The sequence below is a fragment of the Lepidochelys kempii genome, unplaced genomic scaffold, assembly GCF_965140265.1.
Source record: "Lepidochelys kempii isolate rLepKem1 unplaced genomic scaffold, rLepKem1.hap2 scaffold_61, whole genome shotgun sequence".
Lineage (NCBI taxonomy): Eukaryota > Metazoa > Chordata > Testudines > Cheloniidae > Lepidochelys > Lepidochelys kempii.
The window spans coordinates 334,565-356,707 of record NW_027333641.1 but is presented as its reverse complement, the minus strand read 5'-3'; the positions used below and the strand labels follow the sequence as shown (position 1 = coordinate 356,707).

Below are 22,143 nucleotides of genomic sequence, written 5' to 3'. Positions count from 1 at the left end.
AGACTCTGCACACGCGCATATCTGTGTGTGTGAGAGAGAGAGATTGTGTGCGCTGGGGAAGTCTCTGAGAGACCGTGCGCTGTTTCCTTAAGTTAAAGGCACTCGCTCACCAGCTTTCAGACCTCAGACCCTTGGGGCTGTTCCCGCCCTGTGCTGGGGTGCACGGGGAGGGGGACACCCTGACATCAACACTCCGCCCCTGCACAGCCAGCAGGGGCTCCGGGGCAGAGGGCTGCTGAGCAGCGGGGGCAGGGCATCTGAACATGGGCTGCCAGCCTGATGGAGCCTCTCTGCTAACCAATCGCAGGGCACTTCGATCACTCCTGGGGCGCAGATTAGATGGGGCGCGGTTTAGAGGGAACACAGCTGACAGACCCCCGTGCCCCCCCCCAGAACCTGTGCCACCCCCCCCACAGACCCCGTGCCACCCCCCACAGACCCCAATCCACCCCCAACTCACAGACCCTGTGCCGACCCCCCCGATAGAGCGTCCCCTGTGCCCCCCCCACAGACCCGGTACTGCCCCCAACAGACCTTGTACCACCCCTGACAGCCCCCCATCAGATACCCCATACCACCCCCATCCCCCAAAAGAGCCCATACCACCCCCACCGCCGACAGACAGACCCTGTACCACCCCTTACAGACAGACCCCCATCAGACACCCCATACCATCCCCACCCCGAGAGAGCTCGTACCATCCCCACCGCCGACAGACAGACCCCCATCAGACACCCCATACCATCCCCACCCCGAGAGAGCTCGTACCATCCCCACCGCTGACAGACAGACCCTGTACCACCCCTTACAGACAGACCCCCATCAGACACCCCATACCACCCCCACCCTGAGAGAGCTCGTACCATCCCCACCGCCGACAGACAAACCCTGTACCACCCCTACCTCTCGACAGACAGACTGACCCCGTACCGCCACAGCACTTGACAGACAGACCCCCGCCATATCCCTCCATCCCTCGACAGACCCTGTACCACACCCATCCCTGATAGAGACCCAGTACCATCCCCAACCCTCAACAGACAGACCAACCCAGTACTCCCAATCTAGAGCTGGCCCTGCCCCACAGGGCTCATTGTTCCACTCTCAGGCTGTGGGGAAATCCAGGTTTAATCTCTGCCCTAGTCAGGTGCTGTCCAGCTTCTCCTCCAGCCCTCCTCATGGGGTACAGAGACTCGGTACAGAGACTCGGGGCAGGGCTGGCCCTGGGCCTGCGGGGAGGTTCCCTTGTTCTTGGGAGAAGCCATCAGCCGGTGCCCCGTGGCAGCCCCCAGACCTGTACGCGCTCATCCCTATCGTGCAGGGAAGCCCCGACGGGCTCGTGGCTGCCCTGCCCCCGTTACCTTTGGCCGCACATGTCGGATGAGGCTGCCCTCCTCGGTCCTCTCCAGATAGTCAATCCAGCGCTCCCCAATGGTGTAATAGAAATAGACGTCACTGCCGTCCTCCCCTTCATCGCTGCAGCAGCTCCCCTCCTCCTCCTCCTGTGCCCCACAGACTCTGGAGCTGGCAGGCTCCAGCCCCCCATGGCCGGCCAGCTCCTCGGGCTCCTGCCCCACTCGCACTCTGGAGCCATTGGACTCTGGACCAGAACCCCCTTCAACACCTGAGCAATCCGATTCCTCCGACTCCCAGGCAGCCTGGACGCCGTTCTCCTCCTCAGCCAGCACCTGCAAGACACAGCGGCATGGGGTCAGGGGTCTGCGCACCCCCAGGCAGCTCACTGGTGGGGTCTGGGTGGGGAACAGCTTCTCCTGCTGACAGCCAGGTGCTGCATGGCAGAGCGCAGGGATGGCAGGCACCACAATGACGCACGGAGCCCTGTTCTGAGGACATGAGGGCCAACGGGTCCCTTCTTCCACAGCCAGACCCAGCCAGGGGGAAGGGCCACAGGCACCTGGCATGAGTGGACAGCACCAGTGCCCTATTCAAAGGCTGTCAGGGCCTGCAGCCACCTAGCAGGGCCCCAGAGCCCCCGTAACACAGGGCTGGAAGTCACACGCACTCTGCTAATGCGGTAACCCCAGTGCTCCCAACCCAGCAGCGTTTAGCTGCTTTAACAGCTCTCCGCAGCACTAACAGCGGAGCTGGGACCCGTCCCAGACTGGAGCAGCCCCCCCAGAGTCCTGCAGGTCCAGCTCCTCTTGCCTGGCCCTTGGCAGCAAGCTGGGCCCTGCACCAGGTGGTTGCCAAAGGGTAGATGCCGGGTGGGACAGAGTGACCTCCCCTTCAGACCAGGGCAGGGCACAGACTTTGCTCTGGACTCTCCTTAGATCTTGAGAAACTGGATCTTCCAAAAACGATAGATAACTTTCTAACACCCAACACCAGAAAGGGGAGGGGGGGTGAGAAAACCTGGATTTGTGCTGGAAATGGCCCACCTTGATTATCATACACATTGTAAAGAGAGTGGTCACTTTGGATGGGCTATTACCAGCAGGAGAGTGAGTTTGTGTGTGGTGGGGGCGGAGGGTGAGAAAACCTGGATTTGTGCTGGAAATGGCCCAACTTGATTATCATACACATTGTAAGGAGAGTGATCACTTTAGATAAGCTATTACCAGCAGGAGAGTGGGGTGGGAGGAGGTATTGTTTCATGATCTCTGTGTGTATATAATGTCTTCTGCAGTTTCCACGGTATGCATCCGATCAAGTGAGCTGTAGCTCACGAAAGCTTATGCTCAAATAAATTGGTTAGTCTCTAAGGTGCCACAAGTACCCCTTTTCTTATCCCGGACTGCATACTGACACAGCCAAACCATCGCTAGCCTGGAAGTGGGCCGTGGCCTACGGACCAGGATCATCAGCCAGTTACATTTGATGAGGGCAAAGAGAGACATGCCCCAACCAGTAATAAACACTTGGCTCCTCAGAAGGGCTAGTTCCCAAAGCCTAGGGAAAATGTGGACAGAGAAACGTGAATAGAAACGGGGAGCTCTCGAAGAGGTTGTTAGATGGCCAAAAAGCCACAATGTCCCCAAGGAAGAGTTTACTTGGCTCGCAACCCGCCCTGTTCAGTGGGGAAGTGAAGGGAGCAATCAGACATCAAACAGCAGCACAGAACGCATGGGAACGGGGGAAATCTATAGCAATCAGTACAACACAATGTCCCAGGAGGCACCCAAGACGCCCTGCCCTTTGCCCATCATCCCGACACTGGCAGGTCTGAGCGGGAGCAGATCAGCAGTGAGGTTGGGGGCTTTGGGAGCAAGGGGGAACACGCTGTGTTCCTGTCCACCCTCCCAGTGGAAGGTGAGGGCCCCGACAGGAACAGGCGAGTCCTGAAGATGAATGCACGGCTGCACAGATGGTGTAGATGGAAGGCTCTGGCCTCCTTGACCGTGGGATACTGTGCTGGGAAGAGATGGGGCTCACCTGACCAAGAAGGGGAAGAGCAGCTTTGCACACCGACTTGCCAGCTCAGTGAAGAGGGCTTTGAACTAAGTTCCCAGGGGGCAGGGGACAAAACCCCCAGGGAGGTATAAAAAAGTCTCTCTCTGACCTTACCAAAGGGATAAGTGTTTGGCTGGGGCAGAAGGGGGATGGAAAATGACAAGACAGATGTAGCAGCAACAAGAGGGAATTGCTCCACATCTTAGATGTCTGCCCATAAATGCAAGGAGCATGGGGGATAAACAGGAAGTGTTAGTACACAAGCTAAATGATGACTCAAGTGGCCTCCCAGTGACTTGGTAAGATAACTCTCCTGATTGGAATACTGGCACGCAGGGGTACAGGACGGCCAGGAAGGGAAGAGGGCAGAAGGGTTGCCTTACACACCAAGAATATATTCACGTGTTCTGAGGTCCAGAAGGAGGGGACAGGCAGACCAGCTAAAAGGCTTAGGGTGAAGGTAAAGTGGGAAAAAAGAAGGGGGATGTCATTAGGGGTCTGCTACAGACTGTTAGGGGGCTTATTCCTTCACCCACTTACTGCCCTGGTCCTTCTCGCATGAACAGAGAGCAACAATACCCGAAGTCCAAAGGTGCAAACAATTCGATGTTTATTGGGGTGAACTTCCAGCAAGCATGATTCCAGTTTCCTTCCTTAGTATCCTCCTTCCCAGCTCTGACACCACAGAGCCTTACACCTGTGTCCCTGTTCCCATTTCCCCCTTTAGCAAAACATGATTCCAATTTTCTTACCCCCATTCCCTGCTCCCATTTCCCACACCCACATGCCCATGCCCACCCCCAGTCACTTCCTCATTGACTACAGATTATATAGTAAAACTTGAGTTCTGCTTAGCTATACCTTAACCAATCATTTTCCTGAAATTTAACTAACCAATCCTAACATGTGCTGGATTTGTGCTGGAAATGGCCCAACCTGATGATCACTTTAGATAAGCTATTACCAGCAGGACAGTGGGGTGGGAGGAGGTATTGTTTCATATTCTCTGTGTGTATATAAAGTCTGCTGCAGTTTCCATGGTATGCATCCGATGAAGTATTTCAAGGATGCATACTGGCTGTATTTCAAGGAATCCCTGTTGAGGTTACAGGGACAAACCATCCCGATGAGTCGAAAGAATAGTAAATATGGCAGGCGACCAACTTGGCTTAATGGTGAAATCCTAGCGGATCTTAAACATAAAAAAGAAGCTTACAAGAAGTGGAAGGTTGGACATATGACCAGGGAAGAGTATAAAAATATTGCTCGGGCATGTAGGAATGTTATCAGGAGGGCCAAATCGCACCTGGAGCTGCAGCTAGCCAGAGATGTCAAGAGTAACAAGAAGGGTTTCTACAGGTATGTTGGCAACAAGAAGAAAGCCAAGGAATGTGTGGGCCCCTTACTGAATGAGGGAGGCAACCTAGTGACAGAGGATGTGGAAAAAGCTAATGTACTCAATGCTTTTTTTGCCTCTGTTTTCACTAACAAGGTCAGCTCCCAGACTGCTGCGCTGGGCATCACAAAATGCGGAAGAGATGGCCAGCCCTCTGTGGAGATAGAGGCGGTTAGGGACTATTTAGAAAAGCTGGACGTGCACAAGTCCATGGGGCCGGACGAGTTGCATCCGAGAGTGCTGAAGGAATTGGCGGCTGTGATTGCAGAGCCACTGGCCATTATCTTTGAAAACTCGTGGCGAACCGGGGAAGTCCCGGATGACTGGAAAAAGGCTAATGTAGTGCCAATCTTTAAAAAAGGGAAGAAGGAAGATCCTGGGAACTACAGGCCAGTCAGCCTCACCTCAGTCCCTGGAAAAATCATGGAGCAGGTCCTCAAAGAATCAATCCTGAAGCACTTGCATGAGAGGAAAGTGATCAGGAACAGCCAGCATGGATTCACCAAGGGAAGGTCATGCCTGACTAATCTAATCGCCTTTTATGATGAGATTACTGGTTCTGTGGATGAAGGGAAAGCAGTGGATGTATTGTTTCTTGACTTTAGCAAAGCTTTTGACACGGTCTCCCATAGTATTCTTGTCAGCAAGTTAAGGAAGTATGGGCTGGATGAATGCACTATAAGGTGGGTAGAAAGCTGGCTAAATTGTCGGGCTCAACGGGTAGTGATCAATGGCTCCATGTCTAGTTGGCAGCCGGTATCAAGTGGAGTGCCCCAAGGGTCGGTCCTGGGGCCGGTTTTATTCAATATCTTCATAAATGATCTGGAAGATGGTGTGGATTGCACTCTCAGCAAATTTGCGGATGATACTAAACTGGGAGGAGTGGTAGATACGCTGGAGGGGAGGGATAGGATACAGAAGGACCTAGACCAATTGGAAGATTGGGCCAAAAGGAATCTGATGAGGTTCAATAAGGATAAGTGCAGGGTCCTGCACTTAGGACGGAAGAACCCAATGCACAGCTACAGACTAGGGACCGAATGGCTAGGCAGCAGTTCTGCAGAAAAGGACCTAGGGGTGACAGTGGACGAGAAGCTGGATATGAGTCAGCAGTGTGCCCTTGTTGCCAAGAAGGCCAATGGCATTTTGGGATGTATAAGTAGGGGCATAGCGAGCAGATCGAGGGACGTGATCGTTCCCCTCTATTCGACATTGGTGAGGCCTCATCTGGAGTACTGTGTCCAGTTTTGGGCCCCACACTTCAAGAAGGATGTGGATAAATTGGAGAGAGTCCAGCGAAGGGCAACAAAAATGATTAGGGGACTGGAACACATGACTTATGAGGAGAGGCTGAGGGAGCTGGGATTGTTTAGCCTGCAGAAGAGAAGAATGAGGGGGGATTTGATAGCTGCTTTCAACTACCTGAAAGGGGGTTCCAAAGAGGATGGCTCTAGACTGTTCTCAATGGTAGCAGATGACAGAACGAGGAGTAATGGTCTCAAGTTGCAGTGGGGGAGGTTTAGATTGGATATTAGGAAAAACTTTTTCACTAAGAGGGTGGTGAAACACTGGAATGCGTTACCTAGGGAGGTGGTAGAATCTCCTTCCTTAGAGGTTTTTAAGGTCAGGCTTGACAAAGCCCTGGCTGGGATGATTTAACTGGGAATTGGTCCTGCTTTGAGCAGGGGGTTGGACTAGATGACCTTCTGGGGTCCCTTCCAACCCTGATATTCTATGATTCTATGATTCTAAGTGAGCTGTAGCTCACGAAAGCTTATGCTCTAATAAATTGGTTAGTCTCTAAGGTGCCACAAGTACTCCTTTTCTTTTTGCGAATACAGACTAACACGGCTGTTACTCTGAAACCAATCCTAACATATTGTAACATGATTATGTAACCAATTATATCCCACCACCTTAATTAGTTTACACCCAGCAAAATTAATTATACAGCAGACAGGAACAATCACAGAACCAGACAGAGATTATACAGACAAACAACAGCAAAGTGGGAACTATAATGACAAGACAATACAGAAGTGAGGATTTCACATCCCAGCTATTGATAAGTGAGTTCTTGCCAGACAGGATGCTATCAAACTAAGTTTCCTTTTACATTTTCTAGGCACTTCCTTTTCTCTGGAGGTGATAGGAACTATCAGGACAGGATTGTATTCCTAACAGCCGAATAGCACCTTATTTCAGTGTGACTAGTTTGGAATGTGAGGATGTGACTGTTTGCTTCCCAGCTTATGGCTGCCTCTGCTGCTTAGCCAAAGGCCTGAGCCTAACCACAGGGCCACAAACTGTCACAGTAAGAGAAGGCCCTTACACTGGCAGACAGTGGTTTTGATTCTTTCTTTTATACCTCTGGAACTAGCCAAGTGATAAGAATACACCTAAATTCTTAAAGTACAGGCCTTTGCAGACAGGCCTGAATATCTATATCCTAACACAGACCAGATCATCGGGACAAGGAGGTGGATGAGGCGTTTTAGAATAACAAAAATCTCTGAAATACAAGACCAGGTAGTAATGGGGGACTTGAACTACTCAGGCATCTACTGGGAATGTCATACGGGAAAACACACAACCTCCAGTAAGTTCTGTGAACGTACTGGAGACAACTCTTAGTTTCCAGTGAAGGAAGTAACCAGTGGAACGGCCATTTCAGACGTGATTCTGCCTATCGGGGAAGAACTGCCTGTGAATCTGAAGGTTGAGGCAATGTGGGTGAAAGTGATCCTGAAATGAGGGATTTAATGATTCTAAGGCAGTGGTTTTCAACTCGTGGTTTGAGGACCCCTGGGGGTCTACCAACCATGTCTAAGATTTCCAAAGGGTCTGCACCTCATTTGAAATGTTTTAGGGGTCCACAGACAAGACAAGGTTGAAAACCACCGTGGTAAGGAAAGAAAGGCATGAGAGCAGCAGAATAAAGACAATGGACGTCTAAAAGTCGACAGTAACAAACTCAGGGAACTGGTAGGTGAGGTCCCATGGGAAGAAAATCTAAGGGATAAAGGAGTTCAGGAGACCTGGCAGTTTCTGAGAGAGACAACATTAAAGGTGCAAAGATCGGAGAGATAGTAAGAGGCCAATATGGCTCCATCCGGAACTCCTGAATGGCCTGAAAAACAAAAGGGAATGCTACAAAAAGTGGAAACATGGACAAACTGCTAAGGAGGAGTACAAAAGAGTGGAACAAGCATGTAGGGACAAAATCTGAAAGGCTAAGGAACAAAATGTGTTACACCTAGAAAGGGATATAAAAGGCAGTAGGACAAGGATTTATAAATACATTAGGTGCAAGAGAAAAGACAAAGAAAACTGTAGGTCCTCTACTTAGCAGGGAAGGAGAGTTAATAATGGACAACTTCAAGAAAGCTGACACACTTAATACCTACTTTGCTTCAGCCTTCACTAAAAACACTCAACGCAATTAACAACAACAACAAGGGGGAGGAAAGGAAGCCAGAATAGGGAAGGAACAGGTTAAAGGCTAATGTAGTGCCAATCTTTAAAAAAGGGAAGAAGGAGGATCCTGGGAACTACAGGCCAGTCAGCCTCACCTCAGTCCCTGGAAAAATCATGGACCAGGTCCTCAAAGAATCAATCCTGATGCACTTGCATGAGAGGAAAGTGATCAGGAACAGCCAGCATGGATTCACCAAGGGAAGGTCATGCCTGACTAATCTAATAGCTTTTTATGATGATATTACTGGTTCTGTGGATGAAGGGAAAGCAGTGGATGTATTGTTTCTTGACTTTAGCAAAGCTTTTGACACGGTCTCCCACAGTATTCTTGTCAGCAAGTTAAGGAAGTATGGGCTGGATGAATGCACTATAAGGTGGGTAGAAAGCTGGCTAGATTGTCGGGCTCAACGGGTAGTGATCAATGGCTCCATGTCTAGTTGGCAGCCGGTGTCAAGTGGAGTGCCCCAAGGGTCGGTCCTGGGGCCGGTTTTGTTCAATATCTTCATAAATGATCTGGAGGATGGTGTGGATTGCACTCTCAGCAAATTTGCGGATGATACTAAACTGGGAGGAGTGGTAGATACGCTGGAGGGGAGGGATAGGATACAGAGGGACCTAGACAAATTGGAGGATTGGGCCAAAAGAAATCTGATGAGGTTCAATAAGGATAAGTGCAGGGTCCTGCACTTAGGATGGAAGAATCCAATGCACCGCTACAGACTAGGGACCGAATGGCTAGGCAGCAGTTCTGCGGAAAAGGACCTAGGGGTGACAGTGGACGAGAAGCTGGATATGAGTCAGCAGTGTGCCCTTGTTGCCAAGAAGGCCAATGGCATTTTGGGATGTATAAGTAGGGGCATAGCGAGCAGATCGAGGGACGTGATCGTTCCCCTCTCTTCGACATTGGTGAGGCCTCATCTGGAGTACTGTGTCCAGTTTTGGGCCCCACACTTCAAGAAGGATGTGGATAAATTGGAGAGAGTCCAGGGAAGGGCAACAAAAATGATTAGGGGACTGGAACACATGACTTATGAGGAGAGGCTGAGGGAGCTGGGATTGTTTAGCCTGCAGAAGAGAAGAATGAAGGGGGATTTGATAGCTGCTTTCAACTACCTGAAAGGGGGTTCCAAAGAGGATGGCTCTAGACTGTTCTCAATGGTAGCAGATGACAGAACGAGGAGTAATGGTCTCAAGTTGCAGTGGGGTAGGTTTAGATTGGATATTAGGAAAAACTTTTTCACTAAGAGGGTGGTGAAACACTGGAATGCGTTACCTAGGGAGGTGGTAGAATCTCCTTCCTTAGAGGTTTTTAAGGTCAGGCTTGACAAAGCCTTGGCTGGGATGATTTAACTGGGAATTGGTCCTGCTTCAAGCAGGGGGTTGGACTAGATGACCTTCAGGGGTCCCTTCCAACCCTGATATTCTATGATTCTATGATAAAGAATATTTAGATAAGTGAGATGTATTCAAATGAGCAAGGCCTGATGAAATTCACCTTGGGGTAGTTAAGGAACTAGTTGAAGCAATCTTGGAACTGTTAGAGATGGTCTTTGAGAACTCCTGGAGGAGGGGTGAAGTCCCAGAGGACTGGAGAAGGGCAAAAGGGGAACAAAGGACCTAGAGAATTAACTATAGACCAGTCAACCTAACTTTGATACCTGGAAAGACATCGGAACAAGCTATTCGGCAACCAACCCTGTAAGCACTTGGAGGATAATAAGATTATAAGGACTAGCCAACATGGATTTGTCAAGAACAAATCATGGCAAACCAACCTCATTTCCTTCTCTGACAGAGTGACTGACCTAGTGGATGGGAGAATGCTCTAGACGTGATGTATCTTGATTTTAGCAAGGCTTTTGACACAGTTCCACATGCCATTCTCATAAGCAAACTAGGGAAATGTAGTCTAGATTAAATTACTATAAGATGAGTGCACAACTGGTTGAAAGACCAGACTCAAGGAGTATTTATCAATGGGTCACTGTGAGGTTCGGCAGGGGTCAGTCCTGGGTTCATAAATGACTTACATAATGGAGTGGAGAATACAGTTTTGTAGATGTGAGGGAGATTCAGCAACTCGTCTTCACTGTTGAGGAAATGAGGTAGACTCCCAAACCTGAGCCATTCTTTTTGGGTGATAGATCTGAGGAACTGTCCCAAATTGACGTATCATTAGAGAAGGTTTTGGAACAAATTGATAAACTAAACAATAGTAAGTCTCCAGGACTGGATGGGATTCACCCAAGAGTTCTAAAGGAACTCAAATGTGAAATTGCAGGACTACTAACTGTCATCTGTAACCTATCATTTAAATCAGCTTCTGTACCAAATGACTGGAGGATAGCTAATGTGACACCAATTTTTAAAAAGGGCTCCAGAGGAGACCCTGGCAACTACAGGCCAATAAGCCTGACTTCAGTACCGGGCAAACTGGTTGAAACTATTGTAAAGAACAAAATTGTCAGACACATAGATGAACACAATTTGTTGATAAATAGTCAACATGGTTTTTGTAAAGGGAAATCATGCCTCACCAATCTACTAGAATTCTTTGAGGGGGTCAACAAGCATGCTGACAAAGGAGATCCAGTGGATCTAGTGTATTTAGATTTTCAGAAAGCCTTTGACAAGGTCCCTCACCAAAGACTCTTAAGCAAAATAAGCAGTCATGGGATAAGAGGGAAGGTTCTCTCATGGATCGGTAACTGGTTAAAAGATAGGAAACAAAGGGTAGGAATAAATGGTCAGTTTTCAGAATGGAGAGAGGTAAATAGTGGTGTCCCCCAGGGGTCTGTACTGGGCCCAGTCCTATCTCAAGATAGTTAAGTCCCGGGCAGACTGCGAAGAGTTGCAAAAGGATCTCTCAAAACTAGGTGACTGGGTAACAAAATGGCAGATGAAATTTAATGTTGATAAATGCAAAGTAATGCACACTGGAAAACGTAATCCTAACTATACATATACAATGATGGGGTCTAAATTAGCTGTTACCACTCAAGAAAGATCTTGGAGTCATTGTGGATAGTTCTCTGAAAACATCCACTCAATATGCAGCAGCAGTGAAAAAAGCGAACAGAATGTTGTGAATCATTAAGAAAGGGATAGATAATAAGACAGAAAATATCATATTGTCTCTATATAAATCCATGGTACGCCCACACCTTGAATACTGCATGCGGATGTGGTCGCCCCATCTCAAAGAAGATATATTAGAATTGGAAAAGGTTCAGAAAAGGGCAACAAAAATGATTAAGGGTATAGAACGGCTTCTGTATGAGGACAGATTAATAAGACTGGGACTTTTCAGCTTGGAAAAGAGGCGACTAAGGGGGGATATGATAAAGGTCTATAAAGTCATGAGTGGTATAGAGAAAGTAAATAAGGAAGTGTTATTTACTCCTTCTCATAATGCAAGAACAAGGGGCCACCAAATGAAATTAATAGCTGGCAGATTTAAAACAAACACAAGAAAGTATTTTTTCACGCAACGCACTGTCAACCTCTGGAACTGCTTGCCAGAGGGTGTTGTGAAGGCCAATACTATAATAGGGTTCAAAAGGCAGCTAGATAGATTCATGGAAGATAAGTGCATCAATGGCTATTAGCCAGGATGGGCAGGAATGGTGTCCCTAGCCTCTGTTTGCCAGAAGCTGGGATTGGGTAACAGGGCATGGATCACTTGACGATAACCTGTCTGTTCATTCCCGTTGGGGCACCTGCCATTGTCCACTGTCAGAGGACAAGATACTGGGCTTGATGGACCTTTCGTCTGACCCAATATGGCTGTTCTCATGTTCTTATGATGACACCAAGCTCGGAGGGATTGTAAGCACTTTGGAGAAGAGGATTAGAATTCAAAATAACATTGAGAAACTGGAGAATTGGTCTGAAACCAGCAAGATGAAATTCAATAAAGACAAGTGAAAGTACTGCACTTAGAAAGAAAAAATCAAATGCAGAACTATGGCATGGGGAAGAAATGGCTAGGTAGTAGCACTGCTGAAAAGAATCTGGCTTTACGGTGGATCACAAATTGAATATGAGTCAACAAAGTGATGCAGTTATGAAAAAGGCTAATGTTTCAGGGTGTATAACAGGAGTGTTGTACATAAGACAATGTCCCACTCTACTCAGCACTGGTGAGGCCTTGGCTGGATTACTGTGTCCAGTTCTGGGTGCCATACTTTAAGAAAGATATGACAATTGGAGACAGTTGAGAAAAGAGCAACACAAGTGATAAAAGGTTTAGAACATCTGACTTATGGAGATAGGTTAAAAAATGGGGGATGATTAGTCTTGAGACTAAGAAAAAGAACGGGGGGGAGACGAGACACAAGGGGACAGGACACACATGATAACAGTCTTCATATATGTTAAGGGCTGTTACAGAGATGATGGTGATCAGTTGTCCTCCATGTTCACTGAAGGCAGGGACATGAAGTAATGAGCTTAATCCAGGGGTGGGCAAACTATGGGCTGCATCTGGCCTGCCAGCCGTTTTAAGCTGGCCCTCGAGCTCCCGCTGGGAAGCCGAGTCTGGGGCTTGCCCTGCTCCAGCGCTCCAGCCGGCGAGCGGGGTCGGAGGCCGCTCCATGCCACCCCCGGAAGCAGCAACATGGCCCCGCTCTGACTCCTACACATAGGGGCAGCCAGCGGGCTCTGCTCTGCACACTGCCCCTGCCCCAAGTGCCGCCCCCGCAGCTCCCATTAGCCAGGGACTGCGGCCAATGGGAGCTGCGGGTGGTGCCTCCAGACGGGGCAGCATGCAGAGCAGCCTGGCTGTGCCTCCACGTAGGAGCCGGAGTGGGGACATGGCCGCTGCTTCCGGGAGCCACATGAGGTAAGCACTGCCCAGAGCCTGCACCTCTGAGCCTCTCCCTGCACCCCAACCCCTGCCCCAGCCCTGATCCCACTCCTGCCCTCCAAACCCCTTGGTCCCAGCCCAAAGCAACCTTCTGCACCCCAAACTCCTTATCCCCAGCCCCACTCCAGAGCTCCCCCGCACCCTACTCCCCCATCCCAGCCCGGAGCCCACTCCCGTACCCTGAACTCATTTCTGGCCCCATCCTGGAGCCCTCACCCCCAACCAGACCTCTCACCCCCCCTCCCACACCCCAACCCCAATTTTGTGAGCATTCCTGGCCCACCGTACAATTTCTATTCCCAGATGTGGCCCTTGGGCAAAAAAGTTTGTCCATCCCCGGCTTAATCTGTAGCAAGGGAGATGTAGGTTAGATATTAGGAAAAACTTTCTAACTATAAGGATAGGCCCTGGAATATAAGACTGGAAATAAGGCATACATTTTTTTACAGTGAGGTAATTGGAACAGGTTTCAGAGCAGCAATTTACCAAGGCTCACGGTGGATTCTCCCACCATTGACCCTTTTTAAACCGAGACAGGATGTTTTTCTAACTGATCGGCTGTGGGAATTATTTTGGGGAAGTTCTGTGGCCTGTGCTATAAAGCAGGTCAGACGAGATTCCAATGGTCCCTTCTGGCTTTAGAATCTATGAATCATGAAAAGGCTTCCAGGGGAAGATGTGGAATCCCCATCATTGGAGGTTTTTAAGAACAGCTTAGACAGACACCTGTCAGGGATGGTCTAGATATACTTGATCCTGTCAGCGGAGGTAAAAATAAGAAATTAAGCAATTTTTACCATATAATTATAAGAAATTAAGCAATTTTTCAGTAACAGTGGCTATGACACTTTTGTATTATGCCCAATTTTGTAAGCAAGTAGTTTTTAAGTGAGGTGAAACTTGGGGTGCGCAAGACAAATCAGACTCCTGACAGGGGTACAGGAGTCTGGAGAGGTTGAGAGCCACAGGACTAGACGATCACAAAGATTCCAAAGCCAGAAGGGAACAACAGAACCACTTTCTTTTTGTTCTTTTTGTTCCCGGCTTCCAATTTTTAGTTCTGTATTCAGTTCCTCTTTATCTGGCAAGACGAGGTCTAATACAGAATCCCCACAACACGTCTTTGAGTTAGGAAATTATCACGTATAAGGTTTAGATTTTCCAAAGATGTTTTAGTACTGGCAGCATGAGACCTCCAGCATATGTCACTCAAATTGAAGTTCACTGTGATCACGCAGTTTTTTTCTGATACATTATAGATTGGTGATTAAGGAGCAGGTCATCCTGTTCCATGGTGGGATGTGGTAATCTGCAGCAGAGTCCATCTCAGAGGTGGGCAAACTACGGCCCGCGGGCCACATCCAGCCCATGGGACCGTCCCGCCTGGCACTTGAGCGCCTGGCCGGGAAGGCTAAACCCCAGCCTCTCCCCTGCTGTCCCCCTGCCCTGCAACCTCAGCTCGCTGTGCAGCCAGTGCTGTGCCCAGCGGGGCTGCGAGCTCCTGCCAGGCAGTGTGGCGGTGTGTCTGGCTCCGGCTAGGCGGCACGGCTCCCAGTCCTGGTGCTCTGAGTGGCATGGTAAGGGGGTGGGGAGCGCGGGGGCTGGATAAGGGGCAGGAGGTTCCGGGGGGCAGTCAGGGGACAGGGAGAGCGGTGGGGGTTGGATAGGCATGGGAGTCCCGGGGGGGGGGCACGGTTAGGGAAAGGGGGTGCCAGGAGGGGGCAGTCAGGGGACAAGGAGCAGGGGGAGTTGGATGGGTTGGGGGTTCTAAGGAAGGCAGTCGGGGGCGGAAAGTTGGAGGGGGTGGATAGGGGGCAGAGGCCAGGCTGTCTGGGGAGGCACAGCCTTCCCTACCCGGCCCTCCATACAGTTTTGGAACACCAATATGGCCATCGGGCCAAAAAGTTTGCCCACCTCTGCACTATCTAATACCCCACCTTGTGTTTTAACTTTTGGTATATTGATACATAAGCATCCAAAAAAAACCCAAAAACCAGTTACTCACTTCTCGTAACTGTTGTTCTTCGAGATGTGTTGTTCATGTCCAGTCCAATTAGGTGTGTGCGCGCACACATGTGCATGGTAGCCGGAAGATTTTTCCCCCAGAAGCATCTGTCGGGTTGGTCTGGCCACCCCCTGGAGTCGCGCCTTCATGGCGCTCAACATAGAGCCCTCCTGACCCACCACCCCCTTACCGGCTACTCTGACAGAGGGGTAAGAGGGTGGGTATTCGAATGGAGATGAACAACACACCTCAAAGAACAACAGTTATGAGAAGGTGAGTAACCGGTTTTTTCTTCTCTGAGTGCTTGTTCACGTCCATTACAATCAGGTGACTCACAAGCCTAAGTTCAGGAGTTGGGGTTGGAGTCTTCCACTGATTGGAGCACGGCTCGTCTGAAGGCTGCATCGTCTCTGGCCTGCTGGGTAATTGCATAGTGCATGATGAAAGTGTGGATGGAGGACCATGTTGCTGCTCTACAGATTCCCTGAGTGGAAACCTGAGCCAGAAATGCTGTTGATGAAGCCTGCGCCCTGGTGGAGTGCACAGTGCTTGGGGATACGGGAACCGCCGCCAGGTTGTAGCACTTCTGGATGCAGGACGTGATCCATGGTGAAATGCACTGTGATGACACAGGCAGACCTTTCATTCTGTTCGCCACTGCCACAAATAACTGGACCAATTTTCTGAATGGCTTCGTTCTCTCGATGTAGAAGGCTAGCGCCCTGCGGACATCCACAGTGTGTAGTCTCTGCTCCCTGCTGCTGGAATGAGGCTTCGGGTAGAATACTGGGAGAAAGATGTCCTGGTTGATGTGGAACTGCGACACAACCTTTGGGAGGAAAGCAGTATGGGGCCTGAGCTGAACAGTGTCCTTACAGAACACAGTGTAGGGAGGCTCTGAGATTAGGGCCCTGAGCTCAGACATCATCCTGGCTGAGGTTATGGCCACCAGGAACGCCACCTTGTACGAGAGGTAGAGCAGTGGGCACGTGCCAAGGGCTCGAAGGACGGTCTCATGAGAGAGGCCAGGACCAGGTTGAGGTCACAGGCCAGGACAGGCTGACGGACGTGAGGGTATAGCCTGTCGAGCCCTTTTAAAAACTGACTAAATCATGGGATTAGCAAACACAGAGCGGGCCCTCCTGGCTCACATAAGTAATGAAGGAACTGCTCAGCCGCTTGCTGATGCAAGAGCAAGGGGAAGTCCCAGCTACCGTCACTGACGGGAAGAAGGAACTGAGGAGGTAGTGGGTCGGCAGGGCTCTCTATTGAGTGCCATGAAGGCACGACTCCAGGGTGCGCCAAGGCCAACCCATGAACGCTGCTAAGGGAAAAATTCTCCGGCTACCATGAACGCAGCACGCACACACCTTATTGGAATGGACATGAATAAGCACTCGAAGAACCACCATTTTCTTCCAAGTCATCAGTGACTTGGAAACAGGTAATGACATCTCTGGGACTGCTGCGATCATTTAATCTGACTTCCTGTACGACACAGGGTATAGGCCATTGGACTTCCTTGAATTAAGTCCCTGTTTGAACTACAGCAGATCTCAACCAATTTTGATTTAACAATTGCCAGTGCTGGAGAATCCACCATATCCCTGGGTAAACTGCTCCAATGGTTAAATTACCCTCAGTGTTAAAAATCTGCATCCCATTTCTATTCTGAATTTGTCTGGCTTCAACTTCTAGGCATTAGATCTTGTTATACCTTTGTGTCCTAGACTGAAGAGCCCTCTATTATAAAGTTTTGGTGTTTATTAACTATGATCAAGTCATCCCAACATGGAGCCGCAAGATCGCTGCTACACCCCCAGCTTCTAGGAAGAAGCCCTCCCATGTGCCAGACCCAAGGGGTCTCACTCTCTCTTCAGGGCAGGCCAGGTGGCATCACTGCCTCCTGAGACTGGACCTCTGGGACTTCCCGCTTCACGCCGTGAGCTCTGTTCAGCCAGTCCCACCGAGACAGACTCCTGCCAGAGAATGTGCATTCTGCAGGGTCAGTGCACGGCACTAGTATTGGCAGTGCCACTCAAGCCGCGTTTTCAGAACAGTTGAGTTTATTAGCCATCTGGCACACAGCACAGGAAGCCCTTAGGTCAGCACAGAGAAGTACAAAACACAGACGATCCTGGTCAGTCCAGAGCCCAGCCAAGCCGTAGTGACTCCAGTTCCTGCTCAGTCTGACCTCCTTGATCAGTTCCCAGGTGAGAGAGCTCCCAGCCTTCTTCCAGAGCTCACACTTACTCCCCACCTCACACTGCCCAGTCTTTTGTTCTCAAGCTGGGGCCCTTGCTCAGCACCTCTGCTGAGAGGCAGGGAAATCCAGGAGTCACTGGCGCTTACATTGTCTCTCTGGCCTCTTTTTGCTCTGGTCTGGTTTTAACTAGGTCCTTAATGACACTGAGTTCCACCTAGAGAGAGAGGTGAAACACACACTCCTGTCTCTTAGTCTGTCCTGAGAGCAAACTTAATCCCTTCCCCCCAACCACTGGGTAACCATGCAACATACAGGGGAAACTGAGGCACACACAGGACTCATAAAAACACTACAGAAAATTCCCATTTTCTCACAACCCCTTAACCTGCTGTTTATCAAGCCAAACAGACTGAGATCCTGAGCGCTCTCTCTAGAAGACAGAATTTCCAATCCAGCAGTAATTCTAATGGCTCTTCTTGAATTGTGGACAGCAGAACCGGAAACAATATTTGAGTGGCAGTCGCACCAGTGCCAGATGCAGGTTACAGAACATCTTCCTCCTACACGGGATTCTTCTGTTTCTACATCCAAGGAGCACATGTTAGGATACAGATATTCAGGTCTGTCTGTAAAGGCTTAGACTCTAAGAATTTAGGTGTATTCTTATCACTTGGCTAGTTATAGAGGTATAAAAGAAAGAATCAAAATCACTGTCTGACTGTATAAGGCCTTTTCTCACTGTGACAGTCTGAGGCCTGTTCTTAGGCTGAGATCTCTGGCTAAGCAACAGATGCAGCCATAAGCTGGGAAGTGTAGGGTCACCTCCTCACATTCCAACCTAGTCACATTGAAATAAGGTGCTATTGGGCTGTTAGGAATACAATCCTGTCCTGATAATGCCTATCACCTCCAGAGAAAGAGAAGTGCCTAGAAGATGTAAAAGGAAACTTAGTTTGATAGCATCCTGTCTGGCAAGAACTCACTTATCAATAGCTGGGATGTGAAATCCTCACTTCTGTATTGTTTTGTCATTATAGTTCCCACTTTGCTATTGTTTGTCTGTATAATCTCTGTCTGGTTTTGTGATTGTTCTTGTCTGCTGTATAATTAATTTTGCTGGGTGTAAACTAATTAAGGTGGTGGGATATAATTGGTTAAATAATCATGTTACAATATGTTAGGATTAAGAAAAGGAGTACTTGTGGCACCTTAGAGACATCTGATGAAGTGAGCTGTAGCTCACGAAAGCTCATGCTCAAATAAATTGGTTAGTCTCTAAGGTGCCACAAGTACTCCTTTTCTTTTTGCGAATACAGACTAACACAGCTGTTACTCTGAAATATGTTAGGATTGATTAGTTAAATTTCAGGAAAATGATTGGTTAACGTACAGCTAAGCAGAACTCAAGTTTTACTATATAGTCTAACGAATTTATTTGAGCATAAGCTTTCGTGAGCTACAGCTCACTTCATCAGATGCAGTATCCGATGAAGTGAGCTGTAGCTCACGAAAGCTTATGCTCAAATAAATTGGTTAGTCTCTAAGGTGCCACAAGTACTCCTTTTCTTTTTGCGAATACAGACTAACACGGCTGTTACTCTGAAACCTGTCACTATATAGTCTGCAGTCAATCAGGAAGTGGGGGGTGTGTGGGTGGGAAATGGGAACAGGGGTGGGGAAATTGGAATCATGTTTTGCTAAAGGGGGAAATGGGAACAGGGAATGGGAGTAAGAAAGTTGGAATCATGTTTGGCTAAGGGCAGGAATGGGAACAGGGACACAGGTGTAAGGCTCTGTGGTGAGTTGGGAAGGGGGACACTAAGGAAGGAAACTGGAATCATCCTTGCTGGAAGTTCACCCCAATAAACATCAAATTGTTTCACCTTTGGACTTTGGGTATTGTTGCTCTCTGTTCATGCGAGAAGGACCAGGGAAGTAAGTGGGTGAAGGAATAAGCCCCCTAACAGCACATCAGCCCTTTTGGCCACAGCATTGCAACTGGAGCTCATGCTCAGCTGATTATCCACCACGTGGGATCAGTTCCAGGTCCGGTTCTGTCCAGTGTCTCCACCAATAATTTAGCTAATGGCATAGAGAGTACACTTATAAAGTTTGCGGACGATACCAAGCTGAGAGGGGTTACCAAGGCTTTGGAGGACAGGGTTTAAATTCAAAATGATCTGGACAAACTGGAGAAATGGTCTGAAGTAAATAGGATGAAATTCAATAAGGACAAATGCAAAATACTCCATTTAGGAAGGAACAATCAGTTGCACACATACAGAATGGGACATGACTGCCTAGGAAGGAGTACTGCAGAAAGGGATTTGGGGGTCATAGTGGATCACTAGCTAAACAGTGTAACGCTGTTGCAAATAAAAACAAACATCATTCTGGGATATTGTGATGAAGTGGGAATGTTCTTAACTTTTTCTCGGAATACTGTGTGTGTGCCTCAGTTTCCTCTAGGCAGTTCTTAAGTATCTAGGTGGGAGGATAAGGGGGTGTGATTGTTGCAGAACCCTAGAGGGCCAGTGGGATGGTGTCTGCAAAGAGCATGGCCGATGCCCTGTCTCCTGGCAACTGATGGCCTGGGGCCCTCCCCTGCAAAGGTGGCAACTGAAGGGGTTGGAGAACAAAGATATCAGGTGGCCTCCTGGCTTGGGAAAGGGACAAAAGAAAGGAGGGGCTGGAGAGTTTCAGTTTGGAGCTGCTGGGAAAATGGAGGGAGGCCCAGATGGGTCTCTGGCCTCCCTCCCGCCAAGATGGACCTGACTGAGCAGTCCTGTTCTCTGTACCTACAAGCTCTGTTTTAGACCATGTTCCTGTCGTCTAATGAACCGTCTGTTTTACTGGCCGGCTGAGAGTCATGTCTGACTGCGGAGTTGGGGGGCAGGACCCTCTAGCTTCTCCAGGAGCCCCGCCTGAGCGGACTTACTGTGGGAAGCGCACGGAGGGGCAGAGGATGCTGAATGCTCCAAGGTCAGACCCAGGAAGGTGGAAGCCATGTGAGCTTCTTGCCCTGGAGACAGTCTGCTCAGAGAGAGGAGGCTCCCCCAGAGTCCTGCCTGGCTTCGTATGGAGTAGTTCCAGAGCACGGCCCGGGGACCCCGTGACAGATATATTAGCAGGAGTGTTGTAAGCAAGACACAAAAAGTAATTCTTCTGCTCTACTCTGCGTTGATTAGGCCTTAACTGGAGTATTGTGTCCAGTTCTGGGAGCCAAATTTCAGGAAAGATGTGGACAAATTGGAGAAAGTCCAGAGAAAAGCAACAAAAATGATCAAAGGTCTAGAAAACATGACCTATGAGGGAAGATGAAAAAATTGGGTTTGTTTGGTCTGCAGAAGAGAAGACTGAGAAGGGACGGGATAACAGTTTTCAAGTACATAAAAGGTTGTTACAAGGAGGAAGGAGAAAAATTGTTCTTCTTAACAGCTCAGGATAGGACAAGAAGCAATGGGCTTAAATTGCAGCAAAGGATGTTTAGTTTGGACATTAGGAAAAACTTCCTAACTGTCAGGGTGGTTAAGCACTGGAATAAATTACCTCTGGAGGTTGTGCAATCTCTACCATGGGAGATTTTTAAGAACAGGTTAGACAAACACCTGTCAAGGAGGATCTAGATCAGGGGCGTGCAAACTTTTTGGCCTGAGGGCCACACTGGGTTTCCGAAGTTGTATGGAGAGCTGGTTAAAGGAGGCTGTCCACACCCCCGCCCCCTGAGCACCACCCCAAACTCCCCTGCCCTCTCTCCAACCCCCCTGCTCCTTGCCCCCTTACTGCGCTGCCTGGAGCACTGGTGGTCAGCCACACCACTGCGCAGCACAGAGCACCGGGTCAGGCCGTGGCTCTGCAAGAGCCCTGCCACCCAGAGCATTGTGCCGGCGGCACAGTGAGCTGAGGCTGCAGGGGAGGGGGAACAGCAGGGGAGGGGCCAGGGGCTAGCCTACTGGGCCAGGAGCTCAGGGACCAGGTAGGAGGGTCCCGCGGGCTGTAGTTTGCCCACCTCTGGTCTAGATAATACTTGGTCCTGCCATGATTGCAAGTGACTGGACCAGATGGCCTCTCACAGTCCCTTCCAATCCTACCATTCAATATTTCCATGTCCCCCCCAACTTTTTCTCAGAGTCACGGCTAGTATCCTATCTTGTGCTTTATCTATTAGGACATTGATCCATGAGCATTTAAGATCATTTTCTTTCTAGCTGTTAATGATTTGGGAACAGGCAATGCCATTTTTGACATTAAGTGCCACCCTGCCCTCTCTTTATTGGTCCCATTGATTTTGATATCCCACCAAGTTGCTGTAACACTAACTAGATCCAATTTACGCTCAGGAATGACCAATTCCAATTCTTTTTACTTGTTCCCAGGCTCCCAATATTGGCATATAGGCAATTCAATCCTTTCTTCTCTTCGCATCCTTTGTTCTCCACATTATCATCTGCCGAGTGGTCAGATCTTCCCTCTTTTTACCCGCCCCCCCTGCTGGTATTGGTTTAAAACCCTCCGGACTCCCCAAAAGAAGCAGTCTGAAACTCTCTTTGTGGGCACACTGGATTTTCTTGCAGGTTGGGCTGGGCAGCCATCCACAGGTGTGCCCTGTACACCTCACCATTCCTGTCACCAAGCTAGACTCTCACAGATCTCTTATGAGTATGCATCCGATGAAGTGAGCTGTAGCTCACGAAAGCTTATGCTCAAATAAATAAACAGCAACTAACACGGCTGTTACTCTGAAACAGATCTCTTAAACAGTAATCATGCTGAGGACTTGC

The 22,143-nt window shown here is 49.1% G+C and overlaps 1 protein-coding gene across 1 annotated transcript in view; it reads right to left on the bottom strand.

Annotated features, from left to right (window-relative positions):
* The window catches only part of LOC140904662 (F-box/WD repeat-containing protein 7-like), a 42,194-nt gene that overhangs the window by 9,767 nt on the left and 10,284 nt on the right, over positions 1 to 22,143 (bottom strand). The window contains exon 3 of the mRNA XM_073327106.1: positions 1,362 to 1,688. Coding sequence (XP_073183207.1) covers positions 1,362 to 1,688 — 327 coding nt within the window. The remainder of the gene's footprint in view (positions 1 to 1,361; positions 1,689 to 22,143) is intronic.